At 40.7% G+C, this 19895-nt stretch overlaps 1 protein-coding gene and 1 pseudogene across 2 annotated transcripts in view; one reads left to right on the top strand and one right to left on the bottom strand.

Moving 5' to 3' along the window:
* TAF1A (TATA-box binding protein associated factor, RNA polymerase I subunit A) overlaps nt 1–12377 on the top strand; it is a 29752-nt gene extending 17375 nt beyond the window's left edge. The window contains exons 6-11 of the mRNA XM_082702285.1: nt 3557–3687; nt 4799–4957; nt 6170–6236; nt 6978–7101; nt 9205–9359; nt 11899–12377. Coding sequence (XP_082558411.1) covers nt 3557–3687; nt 4799–4957; nt 6170–6236; nt 6978–7101; nt 9205–9359; nt 11899–12011 — 749 coding nt within the window. The 3' untranslated portion in view covers nt 12012–12377. The remainder of the gene's footprint in view (nt 1–3556; nt 3688–4798; nt 4958–6169; nt 6237–6977; nt 7102–9204; nt 9360–11898) is intronic.
* LOC309849589 (small ribosomal subunit protein uS17 pseudogene) lies at nt 8550–9066 on the bottom strand (annotated as a pseudogene). The gene has a single exon. The product of its transcript is annotated as a small ribosomal subunit protein uS17 pseudogene (transcript).
* Nucleotides 12378–19895: the final 7518 nt, after the last annotated feature.

The following is a 19895-nucleotide window of genomic DNA, read 5'->3' as shown; positions in this document are numbered from 1 at the left end:
AGAGGCGGATGCAGGGCCCGATCCCAGGACCCTGAGACCATGACCTGAGCTGAAGGCGGAGGCTTAACGTACTGAGCCACCCAGGTGCCTATCCTCTACGATTTTGATGGATTCCTTTCTCATATTTTTGTCTTTCATCCATTTCGAGTCTATTTTTGTGTATGGTGTAAGGAAGTGGTCTAGTTTTATTCTTATGCATGTTTAAATATAAACACCATCTGTTGAACAGACTGTCTTTTTTCCATTGGATGCTCTTTCCTGCTTTGTTGAAGATTAGTTGACCATAGAGTTGAGGGTCCATTTCTGGGTTCTCCATTCTGTTCTATTGATCTCTGTGTCTGTTTTTGTGACAGTAACATACTGTCTTGATGATTACAGCTTTGTAATAGAGCCTTAAGTCCAGAATTGTGATGCCACCAGCTTTGGTTTTTGTTTTTGTTTTTGTTTTTCAACATTCCTCTGGCTATTTGGGGTCCTTTCTAGTTCCATACAAATTTTAGGATTATTTGTTCCAGCTCTGTGAAAAAAGTCGATGATATTTTGATAGGGATTGAAGGATTTGCATTGAATGTATAGATTGCTATAGTTAGCATAGACATTTTAATAATATTTGTTCTTCCAGTCCATGAACATGGAATGTTTTTCCATATCTTTGTGTCTTCCTCAATTTCTTTCATGAATGGTCTATAGTTTCTGAGCACAGATCCTTTGCCTCTTTGGTTAGGTTTGTTCCTAGGTATCTTACAGTTTTTGGTGCAGTTGTAAATGGGATCAACTCCTTAATTACACTTTCTTCTCTCCTGTTGTTAGTGTATAGAAATGCAACTGACTTCTGTGCATTGAATTTATATCCTGCCACTTTGCTGAATTCCTGTACAAGTTCTAGCAATTTTGGGGTGGAGTCTTTTGGGTTTTCCACATAGAGTATCACGTCATCTGCCAAGAGTGACAGTTTGACTACTTTGCTGATTCAGATGCCTTTTATTTCCTTTTGTTGTCTGATTGCTGAGGCTAGGACCTCTAGTACTATGTTGAATAGCAGTGGTGGTAGTGGACAAGGGAGTAACCTCATGCCCCCACTGTGAGGCCTGGTTCTTCCCAGATACCGCAGAGAGCACACATTTCTATTGATGTAAACTTCCTTGATCATCCTTTATAATATTTCTGTTTTTATCAAACTTTTCAGACAAAAATTAGATGTTTCATAAATTAAGTCCATGACCATCTTAGATTTATTGCTTTTTAAAATATTTAAGATTACTAATTTTTCCAGTAGACATTATTGCTTATAATAACTATTTCTTCCTGTGTGTTTAGAATGGAGTTTAGTTTATTTTAAAGATGTTTGTTTATTTATTTATTTTTAAGTAATCTCTACACTCAGTGTGGGACTTGGACCCACGACCCTGAGGTCAAGAGTTGCAGGCTTTTCTAACTGAGCCAGCCAGGCGCCCTGGTTGTATAATATTATTCATCAGAATAATATGTTTAGAGAATAGGGCAAGGTAAAGTTGTTTTAGTTCTGTACAAAGGTCATAACAGATAGTTTTCTTGATTGACCACACCAAGAACTGGCTGTGTGTCCTTTCTTCTCCAATGGAGTTCCCTTTCTCTTACTTCCGGTGGCAGTGGTGTCCTTTCCTCTCCACAGATTCATGTTCGGTTCTCTGCATCTTCCTTCCCTTGTATAGTTTTTCTCCAAAGCTTCTCTAGAATTAACCCTTTTAATTTTCTCGTCCTCCATCCCAATCTCACTTCCCGCCTACATTGGCTCATGTGGTTCCTTACTGTTCTTCTGTGATAAGCAGTATTTCCTTTGTGTCATGGATGTGTAGGTTCCCGAATCTTAAAAATTCCGTCCCCTCTTTCTGAGTAGGATCTCTTCCGGGACAATTCTGAAATACTGTCTTCATCATGATAAGCTTGCCTCCCCATCTGGAATGCCATCTGCCCTGCAGGGCTCATTAGACCTGTCATTCCAGTGCCACACCCTCATGTGTTAGCTGCACGTTTAATGTATATTGATCAGATCTTTACCACTTGCTCTTTAATTAATTGTCCTAAGTTTTTTCATACCTGTTTTATGCTGTCTCTCTTCTTCTAGACTAATCAGTCTTCTGAGGTCACGTACCTATCTTCTGTCTTTTGTTAACCTTGCCATAACTCCTGGTATACTATTTCTTTTAAAAAAGGCTTGTTGAGGGGCGCCTGGGTGGCTCGGTGGGGTAAGCCTCTACCTTCGGCTCAGGTCATGATTTCAGGGATCATGGAATCAAGCCCCACATCGGGCTCTGCTCAGCGGGGAGCCTGCTTCCCCCTCTCTCTCTGCCTGCCTCTCTGCCTACTTGTGATCTCTCTCTCTCTCTCTCTCTCTGTCAAATAAATAAAATCTTCAACAAAAATAAAAATAAATTAAAAAGGCTTGTTGATATTAATTGATGAGATGAATTTTAAAGTCAATATTTACCTTTTTCTCATACCCAATTGGGTAGAACTCAAGTAAACATAGATTAAAGCAATTGGAACACGGCATTTACACTGGTGGGTGATTCAGTACCTTTCAGCAGCTGACACTTTGTTCTGTAGCAAGAAGAGATACAGATAGGGTAATGTCTGGAGCTCTTAACATGATCTTTAACCCTGAATATCTGTTTAATTAAAATAAAAAAAAAAGGCTAGGACTAGTTGTTTCTATAACTGTTTCATTTGAAGGACTAACTTTCCTTAATTTAAACCTTTAAGATTGAAATAAAACATGCAGAAAAAGTGTTTAAAACAAATGAGTGTTTGGGTGCCTGAGTGTCTCGGTTGGGCATCTGCCTTCGGCTCAGGTCATGATCCCAGAGTCTTGGGACCAAGACCCGTGTTGGACTCCTTGTTCAGTGGGGAGTCTGCTTCTCCAGCTCCCTCTGCCTGCCACTTCCCCTGCTTTTGCTCTCTCTCTCTTTCTCTGTCAAATAAATAAATAAAATCTTTAAAAAAAAAAAAAAACCCAAACCAAATGCATGATAAAATGAATAATTTAAAACAAGTATCTGGGGGTGCCTGGGTGGCTTAGTGGGTTAAGCCTCTGCCTTCGGCTCGGGTCATGACCTTAGGATCCTGGGATCGAGCCCCGCATCGGGATTTCTGCTCAGCAGGAAGCCTGCTTTCCCCTCTCTCTCTGCCTGCCTCTCTGCTTACTTGTGATCTCTCTCCGTCAAATAAATAAATAAAATCTTTAAAAAAATAATAATAAAATAAAACAAGTATCTGCGTAGCTATCACCTAGATTCATTCTTAAAGTTCCCCATGTGTGCACTTCCTCCCATTCTGTCTTTTGGGGGGGTAGGGGGCAGGGAGAGTTTGTGAAGAATTAGTATTATTCTTTAAATGTTTAATATTTAATAATAATAAATAATTTAAATATAAATTATTCTTTAAAATTCTTTCTTAGAATCTACTAGCAAAGCCATCAGGGCCTGAACTTTTCTTGTGGATAGTTTATTCATTGCTGTTACTATGAACAAAGCCCTCAGTACTGAATGACTTTTAAGAATCTGTTGTCTCTGGACAGATGAAGATGATTACGCTTACAACGCAGCGTCCCAGAGCATGCTCAACCACAGCTGCAAGACATCTGTAAACCTTGGTGCATTGATTCAAACTCCTGGAGTTTGGGACCCTTTTGTGAAGAGTTATGTAGAGGCCAGTAGCCGTCTCATAAACTTCTATTAGTGTCATTGTGTCATGAGCCTTATTGTTATTGATCGGACGGTGACTAAGTGGAGGAAATTGTTTTAAAAAAAAGAGGGGTGCCTGGCTGGCTCAGCCAGTGGACACGCAACTCTTGATCTCCAGGTTGTGAATTTGAGCCCTGCGTTGGGTATAGAGAGTCCTTAAAACAAAATCTTAAAATAGATAAAGAAAAATTTGTAAAAATTAAAAAGAGAGAATATGTCTCTTTTTGGGCTGAAGAATTTTTATTTTACTAATATACTGTAAATGTTACTTTTTTCCCCCCCTTCATCACTGGATAATGTGTCATGGTCAAATATTTATAAAATAAATAGCAATATAGTTTGTAAATGTTAAATTTGTATTACTCTTAACTGAAATTAGAAGAAAAGCAGAGAGATCCTTTACGATTTGGTGGGGTAGAGAAGACCAGGGGACAGAAATCTGAATGTGAGTCACAATATGTGGGGTGGATGAAGACTAATGGCTTTTAGGAAGTTTATTAGGGCACCACGCCATGTCCTCTCAAAGTCAGTGTGAAAAGACAGGGAGCCTTGGCATGGGCACTAGGAATAAATCTTCAAAGTAACTGGCTTTTTGAGAGTTTCCTGGATGCTAACATGATAATTATTTTGTCAAAAGATGATCTCTGAAACCACATGCCGCATATGGGTGGGAACGAAAGGAAAGGAATTGTAGTTCTCCCGTGTTCCCTTTGTGGCTGAAGTTATGTCGGGCACTGAGGTTAGTTGCATCATATGGTCTTTCTCAGTTGGTCATATGCCCTCCTTGGAAGACTTTTTTCTGATAGGAATAGTTCCTAGCTTGAACTTGCTGCATTTTTCAGTAACAAAAATGTGATAAGGAGGATGTGGGAACCCACATAAACCTTTGGTGTAAGTGATCTGTATTCCATAGAGATCATGACGTACGGTGGTGAGAGTAACCAGTGACATTACTATTTTTCCTGTTCATCATTTTGATTAATTTTTGTTCCCATCAATAGAGTTAAGTTATGCATTATCTTTCATACAGCTGTCTTACAGGATTTAGCTAAGACATTTTAACTTATTTTATATAGATGCTGGAATTCTATGGGGATCGAGATGGAGCCCGAGAGGTGCTCACCAATTATGCCTATGATGAAAAGTTCCCATCAAATCCAAATGCTCATGTCTACTTATATAACTTTCTGAAGAGAGAAAAGGCACCAAGAGAGAAACTGATAAGTGTGCTTAAGGTATAAAATGTTTATTTCAATGTTCGAACATGATTGGGGATCTACTTTATAACATCCTGGGGTGCCCGGCTCACTCAGTCAGTGGAGCATGCAACTCTTGATCTCAGGGTCATGAATTTAAGCCCCATGTTGGGTGTAGAGATTGAGAAGAAAAAAAAAAAAAGTAAATTTTGAAACATCGTTAGGTCATGCTTTCCAGCTCTGAAATTCTAGCACTCCTAGCAAATGATTGTGTGTGCCCTGAGGTGGACATGTGAGGCTTGGGTGACCCTCCACTGCCATTCCCCCACTACTCTCTCCAAGTTAGGCTGAGGGCAAAGGATCAGTATTTTGGAAACCCTTTGTCAACCTTTCGGGAAAATTCTGCTTTGATACTTTTTGAAAATAAGCTTTATTGAAATTTAATTTACATACAGTAAAACACTTATTTTAAGTATACACTTGAATATATTAAAAACAGTTTATTGGGGCACCTGGGTGACTCAGTGGGTTAAAGCCTCTGCCTTCGGCTCATGTCATGATCCCAGGGTCCTGGGATCGAGCCCCTCATCGGGCTCTCCGCTCAGTGGGGAGCCTGCTTCTCCCTCTCTCTCTGCCTGCCTCTCTGCCTACTTGTCATCTCTCTCTCTCTGTCAAATAAATAAAATCTTAAAACAAAACAATACTATTTATTTATTTATGTATAGAAAGAGAGAGGGGGTGGGGGAGAGAGACTCTTTCATTGTGTGGCGTGTAATGTGGGTTCAATCTCATAACCCTGAAATCATGACTTGAGCTGAAATCAGTAGTCAGACACTTAGCCAATGGGGCCCCAAGAATAATTCTTACCTTTCAGTCTTTTATTTATTTATTTGTTTTTTTCTTTTTTTAAAGATTTTCTTTATTTGACAGAGTACAAGCCTGGGGAGTGGCAGGGAGAGGAAGAAGCAGGCTCCTGCTGAGCGGAGAGCCCAATGTGGGGTTCAGTCCCAGGACCCTGGGATCATGACCTGAGCTGAAGGCAGACGCTTAACCAACTGAGCCACCCAGGCGCTGCCAGTCTTCTTTTAAAAAATACATTAGCTGGGACACCTGGCTGGTTCAGTCAGTAGAATGTGCGACTCTTGATCTTGGGGTTGTGAGTGGGAGCCCACATTGAGTGTAGAGGTTGCTTAAAAGTAAAGAAATGCCTTTGTAATATATACAAATTACAAGATTATTTTTTTCTTCCAGGTTTTGTATCAGATTGTACCATCTCATAAATTGATGTTAGAATTCCATAGATTACTGGGAAAGTCAGGTAAATAGTTTTTGTTTTGTATCTCTTTGTGCAGACAAGCTATAGACTAGCAAACTAGGGTCGGTGGGCCAAATCCACCCCCACCTATTTTTGTAAATCAAGTTCTCTTGGAGCACTTTTGTGTTGTCTGTGACTTTTGTACTACAACAGCAGAATTGTGTAGTTGTGTAGTTGTGACAAAGACCATACAGCTCACAAAGCTTAAATATTTACTGTTTGTCCCTTTATAAGAAAAGTATGCTGACTTCTGCTGTAGAATATTAGGTAACAGCACAAGATAAATGGCTTTAATTTGTATAATTCACCTCGTTTTAATCTTTACTGCATTTCAGCTCGGTATAGAAAAGCACATACTTCTTCATAGAAGGAAATCAGCTTAAGTCCAGTAGGTACTGGGGCTATGTCAGTCCCTCATCTGTTAGAAGAGAGGGCAGGTTCTGTAAATAGTGTCCTCCCTCAGTCGAATGTAGCCCATTTAGAAATCAGATCCACCACTCTGACTTCATTAGCTGGAACTAAATTACTGAATTTTTCAGTAATCTACTGAAGAGTATGAATTTTAAAATACTGAAAGAGGTAAGAATTCAGTAATTTACTGGAGAGTATGAGCATAACGAATTATTTTAAACTGCTAACCAAACTAGAAGGCTTACAACTTAGTAGTATTTTATCACCCAAATATATATTTTTAGCCTTGTGCACCTCAATACCTTGTGTAAATTGTAATTGTGCCCATTACAGAAAAAGAAGACCACCGTAAACTGGGATTAGAGGTCTTATTTGGAGTCTTAGATTTTGCTGGATGCACTAAAAATATAACTGCTTGGAAATACTTGGCAAAATATCTGAGACAGATTTTAATGGGGTAAGTAAAAGACACAGTGTTTATTATTGGATCAGATCAGTAGAATTTTCCAGTATTTTAGCTGATACCTTTTACTGTTTAAAGTTCTTTGCTTATGTTTTTTGATTTCTTAAACCATGTCTTCAGCTGTTCTGAGTACATCAGAAGCAAGAAAATACATTCCCAAGTGAAACATACAAAAATACTGCCAAGATATTTTATGCTGTCAAAAAAAGTACCATACCTTACCACTGCGGTATTGGGGAAGATGTACGTTTCCAAGTTGGAAATGTTGGCAAACAGTGGTCACCCCCACTCTTCACCGGACTGTTCGTGAAGCTCTTGGTGATCTGTGTCATCATCTTGTAAAATCTTAAAGGAAGCAGCTTTTCTCCCAGCTGTTTTTCAGTAATTTTCAGTGGGGCTTTGCAGGCCTCATAAGATCATCATAGGTTATGTTCATTCAGCATATATTTGTTAAGTCCACTGTGAGCTGGATATCTGAAACTACACCTGTGATCATGAGGTCATTAGTGCCACATTTCAAGTGAAAACAGGAGTGGTCCTAGTCATTTTTACTTCGTGAGAGGAAGGGGTTAACTTTGTGATAACGTTAAGGTTTATTTGTTTATCGTATCCATTTCAGTTGGTTAGAATCTTTAGCATCGATGGGAACTTGTGTCAGGCTGCAGATATGACTTGACCTTGGAGACAGAAGAGGGCTGATTATAAAGTGTTTTTGGTGTGATAACTGTAAACCACTTTTCACATCTACAGCAGCATAAAACCCCCCAACTAACCACAAGATTTGTGAAGGCAAAGAAGTGTACTATTCATTTTTTTAAACCTCTAGAAGTTCTGCCACAGGGCACACATGGGTGCTAATAAATATTTGCTCAATTAAGTTATTGACAAACACTTAGCATTGTCTGGGTTCAACTGTCAAACCTGTGTGTTCACATATTTGTATAATAATGGCATCTTAATTTGAGTAGTAATTTGTAACATACAAAGTAAGGTTTTATAGTTATTTTTAAGTAATAATCATCATAGCTAACATTCATTGAACATTTAGGAAGTACCAGACAATATGCAAAGGTCTTTATATGAGACCACTATACTCCTGGGCCAGTTTAATGACAGTGCTTTGAGATGGGGACCATTAATAGCTTCGTGGAAATTGAGGCTCAGAGAGATTAAGCAACTTGCCCAGGATCACATAGTAAATGGGAGATTGGAGATTCAGATCCAGGATTTTGAGTTCAGGGTGTGTGCTGTTAACCGTTGCGTATACCAAACTGGCTATTTAATTAAATGGAAAGCAGAAATCAAAGAGAACTAAAAAGGATTTGCTTTCATGCATGTGCTATATACCATGGATGGCCACACTAGAACGTACTTTGAGAACATCTTTCTTGTCATCTTTCCACAGACTTTTGTGTGTGTGTGTGTGTGTGTGTGTGTGTGTGTGTGTGTGTGTGAGACTGGGAAAATAACTATTTTCTTTGAGGGTGTGGACAGATTCCAATCTCAGAATTTCTGGAATTGCTTCTTGGTGCCAGGGGCCTTTATGACTTGGCGCACGTTGAACCACACAGTCTTTCCCAAGGGCTGGCACTTGCCCACTGTGACCATGTCACCAATCTGGACATCCCTGAAGTGGGGGGACAGGTACATGAACATGTTCTTGTGGTGTTTCTTGAAGAAGTACTTTTGGATGTAGTGGAGGTAGTCTTAGCAGATGACAGTGGTCTTCTCAGCTTTATCTTGGTCAGTCACCACACCAGCCAGGATCTGCCCGTGGATAGGGACATTTGTCAGTGTAGGTGCCCTCAGTGGCCTCCTCGGGCGTCTTGAAGCCCAGACTGATGTTTTTGTAGTATCACAGGCGCTTCTCCTTGCCTGCTGCTCCAAGCAGGACCCCCTTCTCATTTTGAGAGATGGTTGGCTGCTTTGGTAGGCAGCCTCAGTCTGAATGTCCACCATCTTCCCAGCTGCTTGACAAAGTCTGAATGTCCACCATCTTCCCAGCTGCTTGACAAAAGGGCTTTCTTATGTTCAAATTCCGGCAATATGGTCCACCTCCCATCACTGACCTTCCCGTTTGACATTTTTCTTTTCTAGGAATCACCTTGCCTGGGTTCAAGAAGAGTGGAACTCCAGGAAAAACTGGTGGCCAGACTTTCACTTCAGCTCCTTTTGGGCAAAAAGCGACTGGAAAGAGGATAAAGCATTGGCTTGTGAGAAAGCTTTGGTAGCTGGAATATTGTTAGGAAAAGGTACGAAGGTTTGTTTTCTTCTTATCTAGGCATAGCTTTTGGATGATTTTGAAATTACAAAGTGTGACCATTCATTCGTGCCACAGGTTACTGGCTATAGTGGACATTAGAGGCTGGAGAAATAACTGGGGAATGGGAAAGTGGATGTTGAGTTGGAGCCAGCTGATGTGCTAATCGCGACTGTCTGTGAACTAGAAGCAGCGATTTCATCTTGTTAATTGTGGTGGTTGGTTTTTATGCTGTAACTTGAGTATCTTTAGGGGCCAATTAAGATAGAGGATGCGGGGGCACCTGGGTGGCTCAGTGGGTTAAAGCCTCTGCCTTCAGCTCGGGTCATGATCCCAGGGTCCTGGGATTGAGCCCCGCGTCGGGCTTTCTGCTCGGCGGGGAGCCTGCTTCCTCCTCTCTCTCTCTCTCTCTCTCTGCCTACCGTGATCTCTGTCAAATAAATTAATTAATTAAAAAAAAAAGATAGAGGATGAGGACTGTTTTCACAGCAACTGACATTGTCTACCTTACAGTATTAGAAAGAGAAGAATATTCTCTGGAGATTTTATTGTTGTATAATTGCTGTTGTATTTAGTTGTCTGTTCCTACAAGGATGAAACATTTTTCCCTATAAAAAATTATACCTCCTGTAACTTATTTTAAAATCCTCTTAAAAGAAAGGGAAATTGATCTTATCTCTGTGGTCTGTATTGACTGTGAAAACTCTCACTGCTTTTTGCCACTGCCCGGTGAGGACAGAGATGGGGCCGCGGCTGGGTCTGTCCGGAGATGAGGCAAATGTCTCCGTGTTCCTGAGTAAGCAGGCTGGTGCTGGAGAATTCGGAGTGTCCTAAAGAGCATCTTCGGCTTGGCTTTAGATATGGTGGATACTGTTTTAGAGTTAGTATTCTCAGTGAGTGTTTCAGATGGTTACTAAGGTTAATAAAGTGCCAGTTTCTCAGAGGAAAGGGACAAATAAAAGTGAAAGCAATCCTAAGATTTCTGAACACACACCACGGAACAGAAATGTGATTCAGACTGTGATTTCCTACTTCCTTATGAGCATAGAGGCATCTAGTACAGATACCTAAAGGCGTCTGTGTTTGAGCAGAGTCTGAAAACATGGGCTGGTTTTCCAGTTCTGTCATCTTGCCCTGTCACTTAGGTCAGTGAACCTTTGGGAGCCTTCTCTGAGGGGGCTTTGTTAACACCTGTCCTTGATGCTTCCAGGATGGTTGCGAGCATCAGGTGAGCATCACATCGAAGTGCTTGAGAAATTCAGAAGTACTGTCTGAATATTAGGCATAACCATGCCTGAAAAGGGGTCCATCTCTTGTCTCGGGCCTTAGTGTCGGGCTTCAGTTAGTCTGGTCAGGAGTTGAGCTGGTTCTGCTCATTATATCACAGGATTCAAAATCTGGTCATGGTCTGCCTTTGTTCCATGCTTAAGAGTCGGGTGTGGGAGCTGCCTGTCTTCCCGTCTCTGCTAAGGCGAGCCAGGCCGTGTCCCCTCGACTCCATGTCTGCTGGCTCGTGAGGAGATAGGAGTTTACTGTAGTTGATTTGGCTTTTTCTCTGTGTTAGGGTGGGAGCAAAATTCTTTTCATCTTTCAGTATTCTAGATAGAAGCAGAGGTCTGTGTCCAAAGTATTTTGTTTTTGCTGAAGTGGTAGGTGTGTTCAGAAATACAGGTTATTAACACCACCCACGCCGCTGCTTCCCAGCTAACAAAATAGTCATTCTGGCACACTGTTTTCAGGGACGATAAAATGGTTACTGGAGGTGCAGTATGTTTCCTAGCAACTTCCCAGAGATGATGGTTGGATTAGATACGTGCTGAGACTATGATGAAAATTAGTTTTTCTTAGGTGATTTATGGTCTCACTCATTTATCAAATTTAAAAAAAAAAAAAAAACCTGTAATATCTAGTTTACAGTTTTTTAACAGAGATTTGATTCATGTCTGAAATATTTAACCAGTGATCTGCTTAGCACTGTAAGACTGTGACAAGCATGTAGAAGAACTTGTCATAAGCACAAGGGCCCTTTCTCAGAGTTGCACGGTCACCACCCCACTGCCCACTGGGCGCTGGACTAGCCCAGTTCTGATCTTTTCTAACCCGTGAGTTCATCCTAATCCTTCACCTCAGGGTTTGCTTACAGAGAACTTTCTTACTGTTACAGATGCCTCTTGGGCTGTTGTTCAAGCTAACCTTAAAAGGGAAGTGATTGTAATTTGCTTCTGGAGGAGGCATATTCAATACATGAGTATGTGATAATACACATATCACCTTAACTAGGGTTTGGGAGGCAGGGTGGAAAGCCAGATGAAGTGTGCGCTCGAATTATGACGGGTCGGAAACATTTCCGTATGTAGGAAGCATACATTTCCCCGGCGGCGGCTCTCAGGATGTGCTCATACTGGTAAACCTCATACAGATCCCCCCATTTTCATAATCATTACTGTGTCAGAGCTGAAGCAACATTTTTTAAAATGTAGAAATATATTTGAAGCATTGGTAAGTATTAAAACTCTTTGTTTGTTTTTTAGGTTGCAGATATTTTCGGTTTATTTCCAAACAAGATGATGAAGTCTTAAGGAAAAAAATTAAGCGGATAAAGAAGTCAGTGGAAAATCACAGTATTGTAAATCCAGGACTCTGATGTTGAATACTAGTTATTTCAGATAAGGAGCTACAGAATAGTAGCTCAGTGGGTAATTGCTGAATGTATTATTTATCTGGTGTTTCTAGGAGGAGAGTTTATATGGCTGCCAAAAGTTATTTTTATATTTTTCTGTATTTTTTTATTATAATTATATGTAAAGAAACAGTCTCAGTGCCTTTGTTCTTTGTAAGTACATATTTTTCCTTGTTTGTACTGTGAAATACAATATTTATAGTGGAATAACCTCCACATAAGAAATATATTTGTTTAATGTATAGAGAGTACAGCTGTAGAGCAGTGACCGCCATTTGCGAATAATGTGCTTCTATTGTGCAATAAACACAGCTTGTATTGTTAAGTGAATTTATATTCTTCTTTAATTTTTTTTTTAAGATTTTTTTTAATTGATTTATTTGACAGAGATCACAAGTAGGCAGAGAGGAGGAAGCAGGCTCCCCGCTGAGCAGAGAGCCTGATGTGGGGCTTGATCCCAGGACCCTGAGATTATGACCTGGGTTGAAGGCAGCGGCGTAACCCACTGAGCCACCCAGGCGCCTGCCCCTCTTCTTTAAGATTCTGAATGATCCATGTTAGGTTTGCCACCATAAAGAATATAGTAGAGGACGCCTGGGTGACTGTAGGTTGAGTGTTTAGCTCTTGATTTTGGCCTGAGTCATGATCTCAGGGTTGTGAGATCGAGCCCCTCATGACGCTCTGCACTTAGTTGGGCGGGGGGGGGTCTGCTTCTGTCCCTCTACCCCTTCCCCTGCTCCCAGGTGCTTGGAAGCTCATGCGTGTGCATGCTCGCTCGCTCTTTCTCTCTCTCTCTCTCAAATAAATAAATTTTTAAAAAATTATATATATGTCATGAGTTCTGTTGAGGATTTTGGAAACAGAAGGATTTAGGAAAGGAAACCACTTCTTTTTTTGGTATTAGGACAAGGGGCAAAGGGTACCTTTGTCAAGTGTGAGGTCTCAAGAGACTGGTCGGCTTGAATTCTGGGTTTATGACTAGGTAATTCTGTGACTTCCTGGGCAGGTTACTGAGCTTTCATAGTTCCTTTACCCATGGATGAGAGACAGTAGAATTTATCTTATCAGATTGCTCTGAATAATGAAACATATAGTGAACGCCTAGGGTAATAATTAATACTTAACAAATCTTAAGTAAGTGACCATCCTTCATTCTGGTTTTAGACACTAAGTAACAGGAACTAAATAAAGATAATTTAAAGTCTTGTTTTCTCCTAGAAACCTCTGAAATACAGATATTGTATGATAGTTGGGTTAATGCTTCCTACTAAAACACCCCTGTCTTTCAAGCTGCATACCCTGCAGCCATCAACCGTGGACTTGAGGGCTTCACACACATTTGCGACCACTCAGTCCACACGGTTCCTCCTTGCTCACCTGCCCCAAACTCTGATCTCTGGCTCACCAGCTTAGTGGGACTGTCATGCTTTGCTTGGACTCTGACGCAATGCACTGCGCAGAAGTCCCAAGACAGGGGCGCCTGGGTGGCTCAGTGGGTTGGGCTGCTGCCTTCGGCTCGGGTCATGATCTCGGGGTCCTGGGATCGAGCCCCGCATCGGGCTCTCCGCTCAGTGGGGAGCCTGCTTCCTCCTCTCTCTCTCTGCCTGCCTCTCTGCCTACTTGTGATTTCTCTGTCAAATAAATAAATAAAATCTTTAAAAAAAAAAAAAGAAGAAGTCCCAAGACAGAGAGGTTAGACTATTATTGTAGAACTTATTTTATGAGTTTCAGTTTAGTATAATGCCAGTCTTGTGTTGTCTGTTGCCCACTACTTTGAAAACAGTTGTCTCATGTATTTTATCTAGATTAAATGATATGTAAACTAACTAAATTAAAATTAGGACCTCTTTCCTATCAAAGAACCCTTTAAGAAAATTAAGTACAGGGCCGCCTGGGTGGCTCAGTGGGTTAAAGCCTCTGCCTTCGGCTCAGGTCATGATCCCAGGGTCCTGGGATCGAAGCCCACATCGGGCTTTCTGCTCTGTGTGGATCCTGCTTCCTCCTCTCTCTCTCTCTCGCCTGCCTCTCTGCCTACTTGTGATCTGTCTGTCAAATAAATAAATAAAATCTTTAAAAAAAAAAGAAAAGAAAAGAAAATTAAGTACAGCCTATTAAAAGAAAGAAATATTTGTGGGGCACCTGGCTGGCTCAGGCAGTAGAGCATGTGACTCTTGACCTCTGGGTTGTAAGTTTGAGCTCCATGTTGGGTATAGAGATTACTTAAATTTTTTTTAAAAAAGGAAAAAAAGGTCTTGTTGAGAAAAAGATTTCAACATATACTTTAGTCATGACTAAGATGTTTATATGTGTAAGTATTTGCAATGCATGAACTGACAAAAAGATTCAAATAAATTCAAATCAGTAAGCAGGACAAAGAACCCAAGAGAAACAGTGGGCCAAGCTCATGAACAAGTATTTCACAGCAAAGGGTAAACATGGACCATAAACACATAAGCCAAGGAGATGCAAATCCAGAGTGGAGTGCGATACCAATTCAGACCCATTCAGTGAGCAAAAATGGAGATACTGAGGTTGAAGAGATGTGGATCCACAGGGTCTCTCATAGAAGCTGATGGGATGTAAAATACTGTAGTCATTTTGCTTTACCATTTACTAAGACTGTCCTTGAGTGTTTACTTGGGAAATGCTTGTACCTGTAAGCCAAGAGACAACAGCACTGTTCATCATAGTGGAAAAACTAGGAAAAAAAAACCCCACAAATGCCCATTGGCATGAGATTGGACAAACTGTGGTAGAGTCATGTAAAGAAAAATGAATAAACCATAGCTTTATCCATCAGCGTAGGCGGATCTCACTTGACATACCGGGTGGGAGAAATGAGTCCCAACTTACTACTTCCTGCCTCCCTAGAGTTCAAACTATAAAGTTACAACGAATGACTAAAATGTTTATAAATGCGTACAGATTGTGATGAAACCCCATATAAATAAAACAGGTGGTAAACAGGTGGTAACCTCTGGATGGGAGAGGCAGAGCAATAGGGTGGAGGAAAAGCAGGGTAAGGGAGGTGAATTACTGCTAATAGTCTGTGTTTTAATGAGGCGGCAGGCTTTTCCTGGACTAATGTTGACGGTGTATCGTGGGCCAAGGATTGTGATTTACTGCATTTGGTGCACTTCAGGCTACTTTGAACAATGAAAAGGACAATACAATATAGAATCCATTTATATGAAATGTCCAGAGTAGGCAAGTCTACAGAAATGGAAGAAAGTACATTAGAGATTGCCTAGGGCAGGAGAAGGGAGGTGGATGGGAAGATGAGGCGGGAGTGATAACCAAAGGGTACAGGGTTTCTTTTGGGGGTGATGAAAAATATCCCCAATTTGGGGTGATGGTTTCACAATTCCCTCTGTTGAATATATTAAAAAGCATTTAACTGTACACTTGAAATGAGTTTACTCTATGGTGTGCGAATTTTATCAATGACACTTAACAAAAAGAAATAAAACCAAAAAATCAATAAGCTTTGTGGAGTCAGAAAGGTCTGGATTCAACAAAGCACCTCACCTAACTGAGCCTCAGGTTTATTCTATAAAATGGGGTGATCTGAAAAATGTTTAGCATGAGTCTTGATGTGTTTTTCTCAATAAATGGTAACATTTGTTATTATGAACAAAAAAAAAAAAAAAAAAAGGAAAAGAAACTGAACAACAAACACAAGACCAAACTATTCTTTAATGAAGGAGTAAATGTGGCCTTTTTGGATCTAGCTATTTATCCATATTTATAGCACAAGGGGTTTTTTTGGCTGGATTGGATTAGAATGTATTTTAAATATTTCAAAAGGAAATAAGCAGACCCTTGATGGGTGTGGTCTACAAATCCCAAGACTAACATCTGAATAAGTTAATTTTAAAAATTAACCTATTTGAGGGGTGCCTGGCTCAGTGGGTTAAAGCCTCTGCCTTCGGCTCAGGTCATGATCCTGGGTCCTGGAATCGAGCCCCACATCGGGCTCTGTGCTCAGCGGGGAGCCTGCTTCCCACTCCCCCCACCCCCGCCACCTGCCTCTCTGCCTACCTGTGATCTCTGTCAGTCAAGTGAATAAATAAAATCTTTTAAAAAATTTAATGTATTTGGGGTGCCTGGCTGGCTCGGTGCTTGGAGCACGTGACTCCCTATCTAGGAGTTGTGAGTTTGAGCCCCATGGTGGGTGTGGAGTCAAGTTAAAAAGGAAAAAGAAAGTTTAAAAACTTGTTTGAAACTCTTCCTCCATCCAAGATTCATGCTCCCCAAAGAAATAATCACACACCAAATAAAAGTCCTCTTCAGACTTCCAAAGAACCTTCTCTGTGGGTCCAGACAGATGCAGATGTCTGTTTTAACTCAGCAAGTAGAGGCAGATCCTGAGTTTCTGTCCCGTCAGCCCCATGATGACAGTTGCCCGCTGTCTGCTTAAAGCTCCCCTTATGCCTCTACCAAGAATTCACATAATCTTACCAACATACTCTTCAGTTGGCTGGCTGCATCTGGTGCACATGTTTTCCAAATGAAGATAAACAAGTAGAAGTGATTGCTGTGCTCTCGTGTTTTGATACATCGTGATGGAATGCACAAGATCTGGGCTATATTCCAGAACACCTAAATTTAATTTTTTGATTTGTATTTTTTTAAAGATTTTTATTTATTTTAGAGAGAGAGTGAGAGAGCATGCAAGCAGGGGGAGGAGCAGAGGGAGAGCCGACTCCGTGCTCAGTGTGGAGCCCAATGGAGGGCTCGATCCCACGACATGAGCCGAAATCAGGAGTCAGACGCTTAACCACTTGGACGACTAAGCCACCCAGTTGTTCCAGAATACCTAAATTTTATTGCCGTTTTTCCCATTCACCCAAAGCAGGACCCTAAACATTTCATGGAGCATCTCTGAGATAATTCAATTGTCTGTATGTTGGGAATACAGCATTTCCTCTTTACCTCAGAGAATTTTTGTGAAGTTCAAAGGAGATTAGGAAATACTTCATAAACTATAATACAAATGAAGAGAGTTATTAATACATTCCCTAACCTCAAACACATCTGTTCATTTCCATACAGTGAGAAGGCAGATAAACCAAGAGAGAAAACTGAACTAACTATATGGAAGGGGGTGAGCTAGAACACTTCTTTTTCTACTTTTTTCTGTCTTATTCCATGACATGATGCTAGAATAAACACCAAACCCGAACCTTCCAACAATATTTTTGAAAGGCATTTGCCAGTGGTGCCTGGTGGGCTCAGCTGGAAGAGAATAGGCAACTTTGATCTCAGGGTCATGACTTTGAGCCTGAAGTTGGGCGTAAAGGTTACTAAAAAAATAAAAAAAAAAAAAAGTGCCCTTGCTATATGAAATAGTGTGTTGGGTTGAAATGGGTTGAACTGTGTATTCCCAAAAAGATATGGTGAAGACCTAAGCTCCAGTCCTTCACAGCAGTGACCTTGTTTGGAGGGAGGGTCTTTATGGAGATGAGCTAAAGTAAGGTCATGAAGGTGGGCCTAATCCGAAATGACTGTGTGGGCACAGACACACACAAACAGAATTCCATGCGAACACAAAGACAGAAAATGGGGTATCGTATCCTCAGGCTGAGGAACGTTCTAGATTACCGGTAAACAGATTCTTCATGGCCCTGAGAGGAACCAACCCTGCTGTCACCTTGACCTCTGTCTTCTAGGCTTCAGAAACGTGAGGCACCTGCTGTTTCAGCCCCAGTTTGTGATACTTTGTTACAACAGCCCCAGCAAATGAATACAGTATTTTTTTTTTTTTTTTTTTTTTTTAAGTTCTGTTTGCTTCCAAGACTGGAGAACAGGTGATTTCAGATACTCAGTCTGGTCCCAACTTGTAGTTCAGACTTAGCTCCAAAGCTCACGTAACAGTCAAAACTTGTTTCCTGGTCTTCTCCGTCTGTACCTCGTCTGAGCACCCTGCTTAACCCTCCTGAGGATTTTCTTAGCCACTCCAGCCTGATGCCCTCTCTTCCTCCTGGGGGTTCCTAGTGACAAGTTTGTTTCTCATTATTACCTTCATATCATCTGCCTAGTGTTTCTTGGTTCTTTCTTCTCAGAGCATAAACTCCTTGAAAAAGTGTGTTTTGTGCATCCGTTTTCTGTCAAACATTCCTCCTTCAGCATAATGCTTTGTGCATGATAATAGCATATTGATGGTAAATTAATAACTGCATAATGATTATATAATCACATATGTAATTATATTGAAAATATTATGTTGTCCCATCTGAAATATTGCATCTTTTAATAATCAGAAATGTATGTGTCATTATGTCTGGTGGAACCTAATAGCTGATCTTTTCTTGGTAATTTTAAAATCCCTCTTTGCCTAAAATATTGAAGATCTGATTTAAATTTATATGTCCTGGGTGGATAGGAATTATTATGTCCAAGGTTTTTTGTTTTGTTTTTTAAATTTTACTTATTTATTGAGAGAGAGTGTGTGTGTGTGTGTGTGTGCACGAGTAGAGGGAGAAGCAGAGGGAGAAAGACAAGCAAAGTCCCCTTCTGAGCATGGACCAGGTCTCAGGGCTTGATCCCATGACCCATGAGATCATGACCTGAGCTGAAGCCAAGAGTTGGGCACTCAACAAACTGAGCTAAACTTCTTTATTTTTCTTATTATTTTTAAAAGATTTTTACTGCCCTCCCGGGGATTACGACCTGAGCCGAAGGCAGACACTGAACCCCCTAGGTCACCCAGGTGTCCCTGCTATAATTCTTTAAACACAGTCATTAAGAATTATTTTCCGAGAAGCAGGCATTCCTTTTGAACTCAGTATATTTTGTGGCAAAGGCAAAACTGAGACATAAATGTCAATAAAAGACCTAAAAGTACTTTCAGGTCCCACATGGAATGAGAGAATGCACTGATTCTTACACCTCATGGGGTCAGGCTGTTACCTCCCATTTCCGAGAAGGTCATGGTGCATGAGTCCACTGGCTGCAGTTGGCCAAGTTGGCCATCGTGTTTGTCACTCCTCCTGCCCAAGGCTTCCAGAGCGATGACGTTATCTAACCTTCCAGAAAACAGTCCCGTGGAAACAGCACAGTCACCAGTGACTCATGGGTGCAGTATTATGTTTTAAAAACCAGTATTCAACCTGGGATGTTACTGAACAGTACAAATAGGAAAGCAGAGATGTGTTGTCGAATATTCTTAACGACTCCCTCCTCCTGACTTTTCCCTTAGTTATAAGAATGATGTTTGTTTGTATTTTAGGTGCCACCGGGGCCTTCGTAAGCCACAGCACACACTTGACTAGACTGGGGCTCCTTGTGCCCTCTTGAGGACACCCTGGAAAGGCTCTTCTGGGTGGTGAGCAGGAACCCTCCATAGAAGCCCATCTAGGCTGAGAAGAATCTTGATTTCATCTGCATTTCAGAGGGCAATTTTTGCCCATAAGGAAATTTGAGGGTGGAGTAGAGCCATGGAAGGTACCAGAAGGAAAGTGAACTCTGGTGATGCCTCTGCAGGCTTATGCCCAGGTTCAGGCTCCTGTCTGGGTTTGGGGTTGTTTGAGTTTGGGACTCCATGTCCTTCATCCACTTATTTTATATATATATATATATATATATATATATATATATATATATGCATATATAATCTATATAATATAAATAATATAATGTATAATATAAAATATAATATATATAATACATTTTCTTAGCAAACTCAACACCCAAAGAACAAATAATCCAATCAAGAAATGGGCAGAGGACATGAACAGACATTTCTGCAAAGAAGACATCCAGATGGCCAACAGACACATGAAAAAATGCTCCACATCACTTGGCATCAGGGAAATACAAATCAAAACCACAATGAGATCCCACCTC

Source organism: Mustela nivalis, assembly GCF_964662115.1.
Source record: "Mustela nivalis genome assembly, chromosome: 16".
Lineage (NCBI taxonomy): Eukaryota > Metazoa > Chordata > Mammalia > Carnivora > Mustelidae > Mustela > Mustela nivalis.
This window is presented reverse-complemented; position numbering and strand designations above follow the sequence as displayed.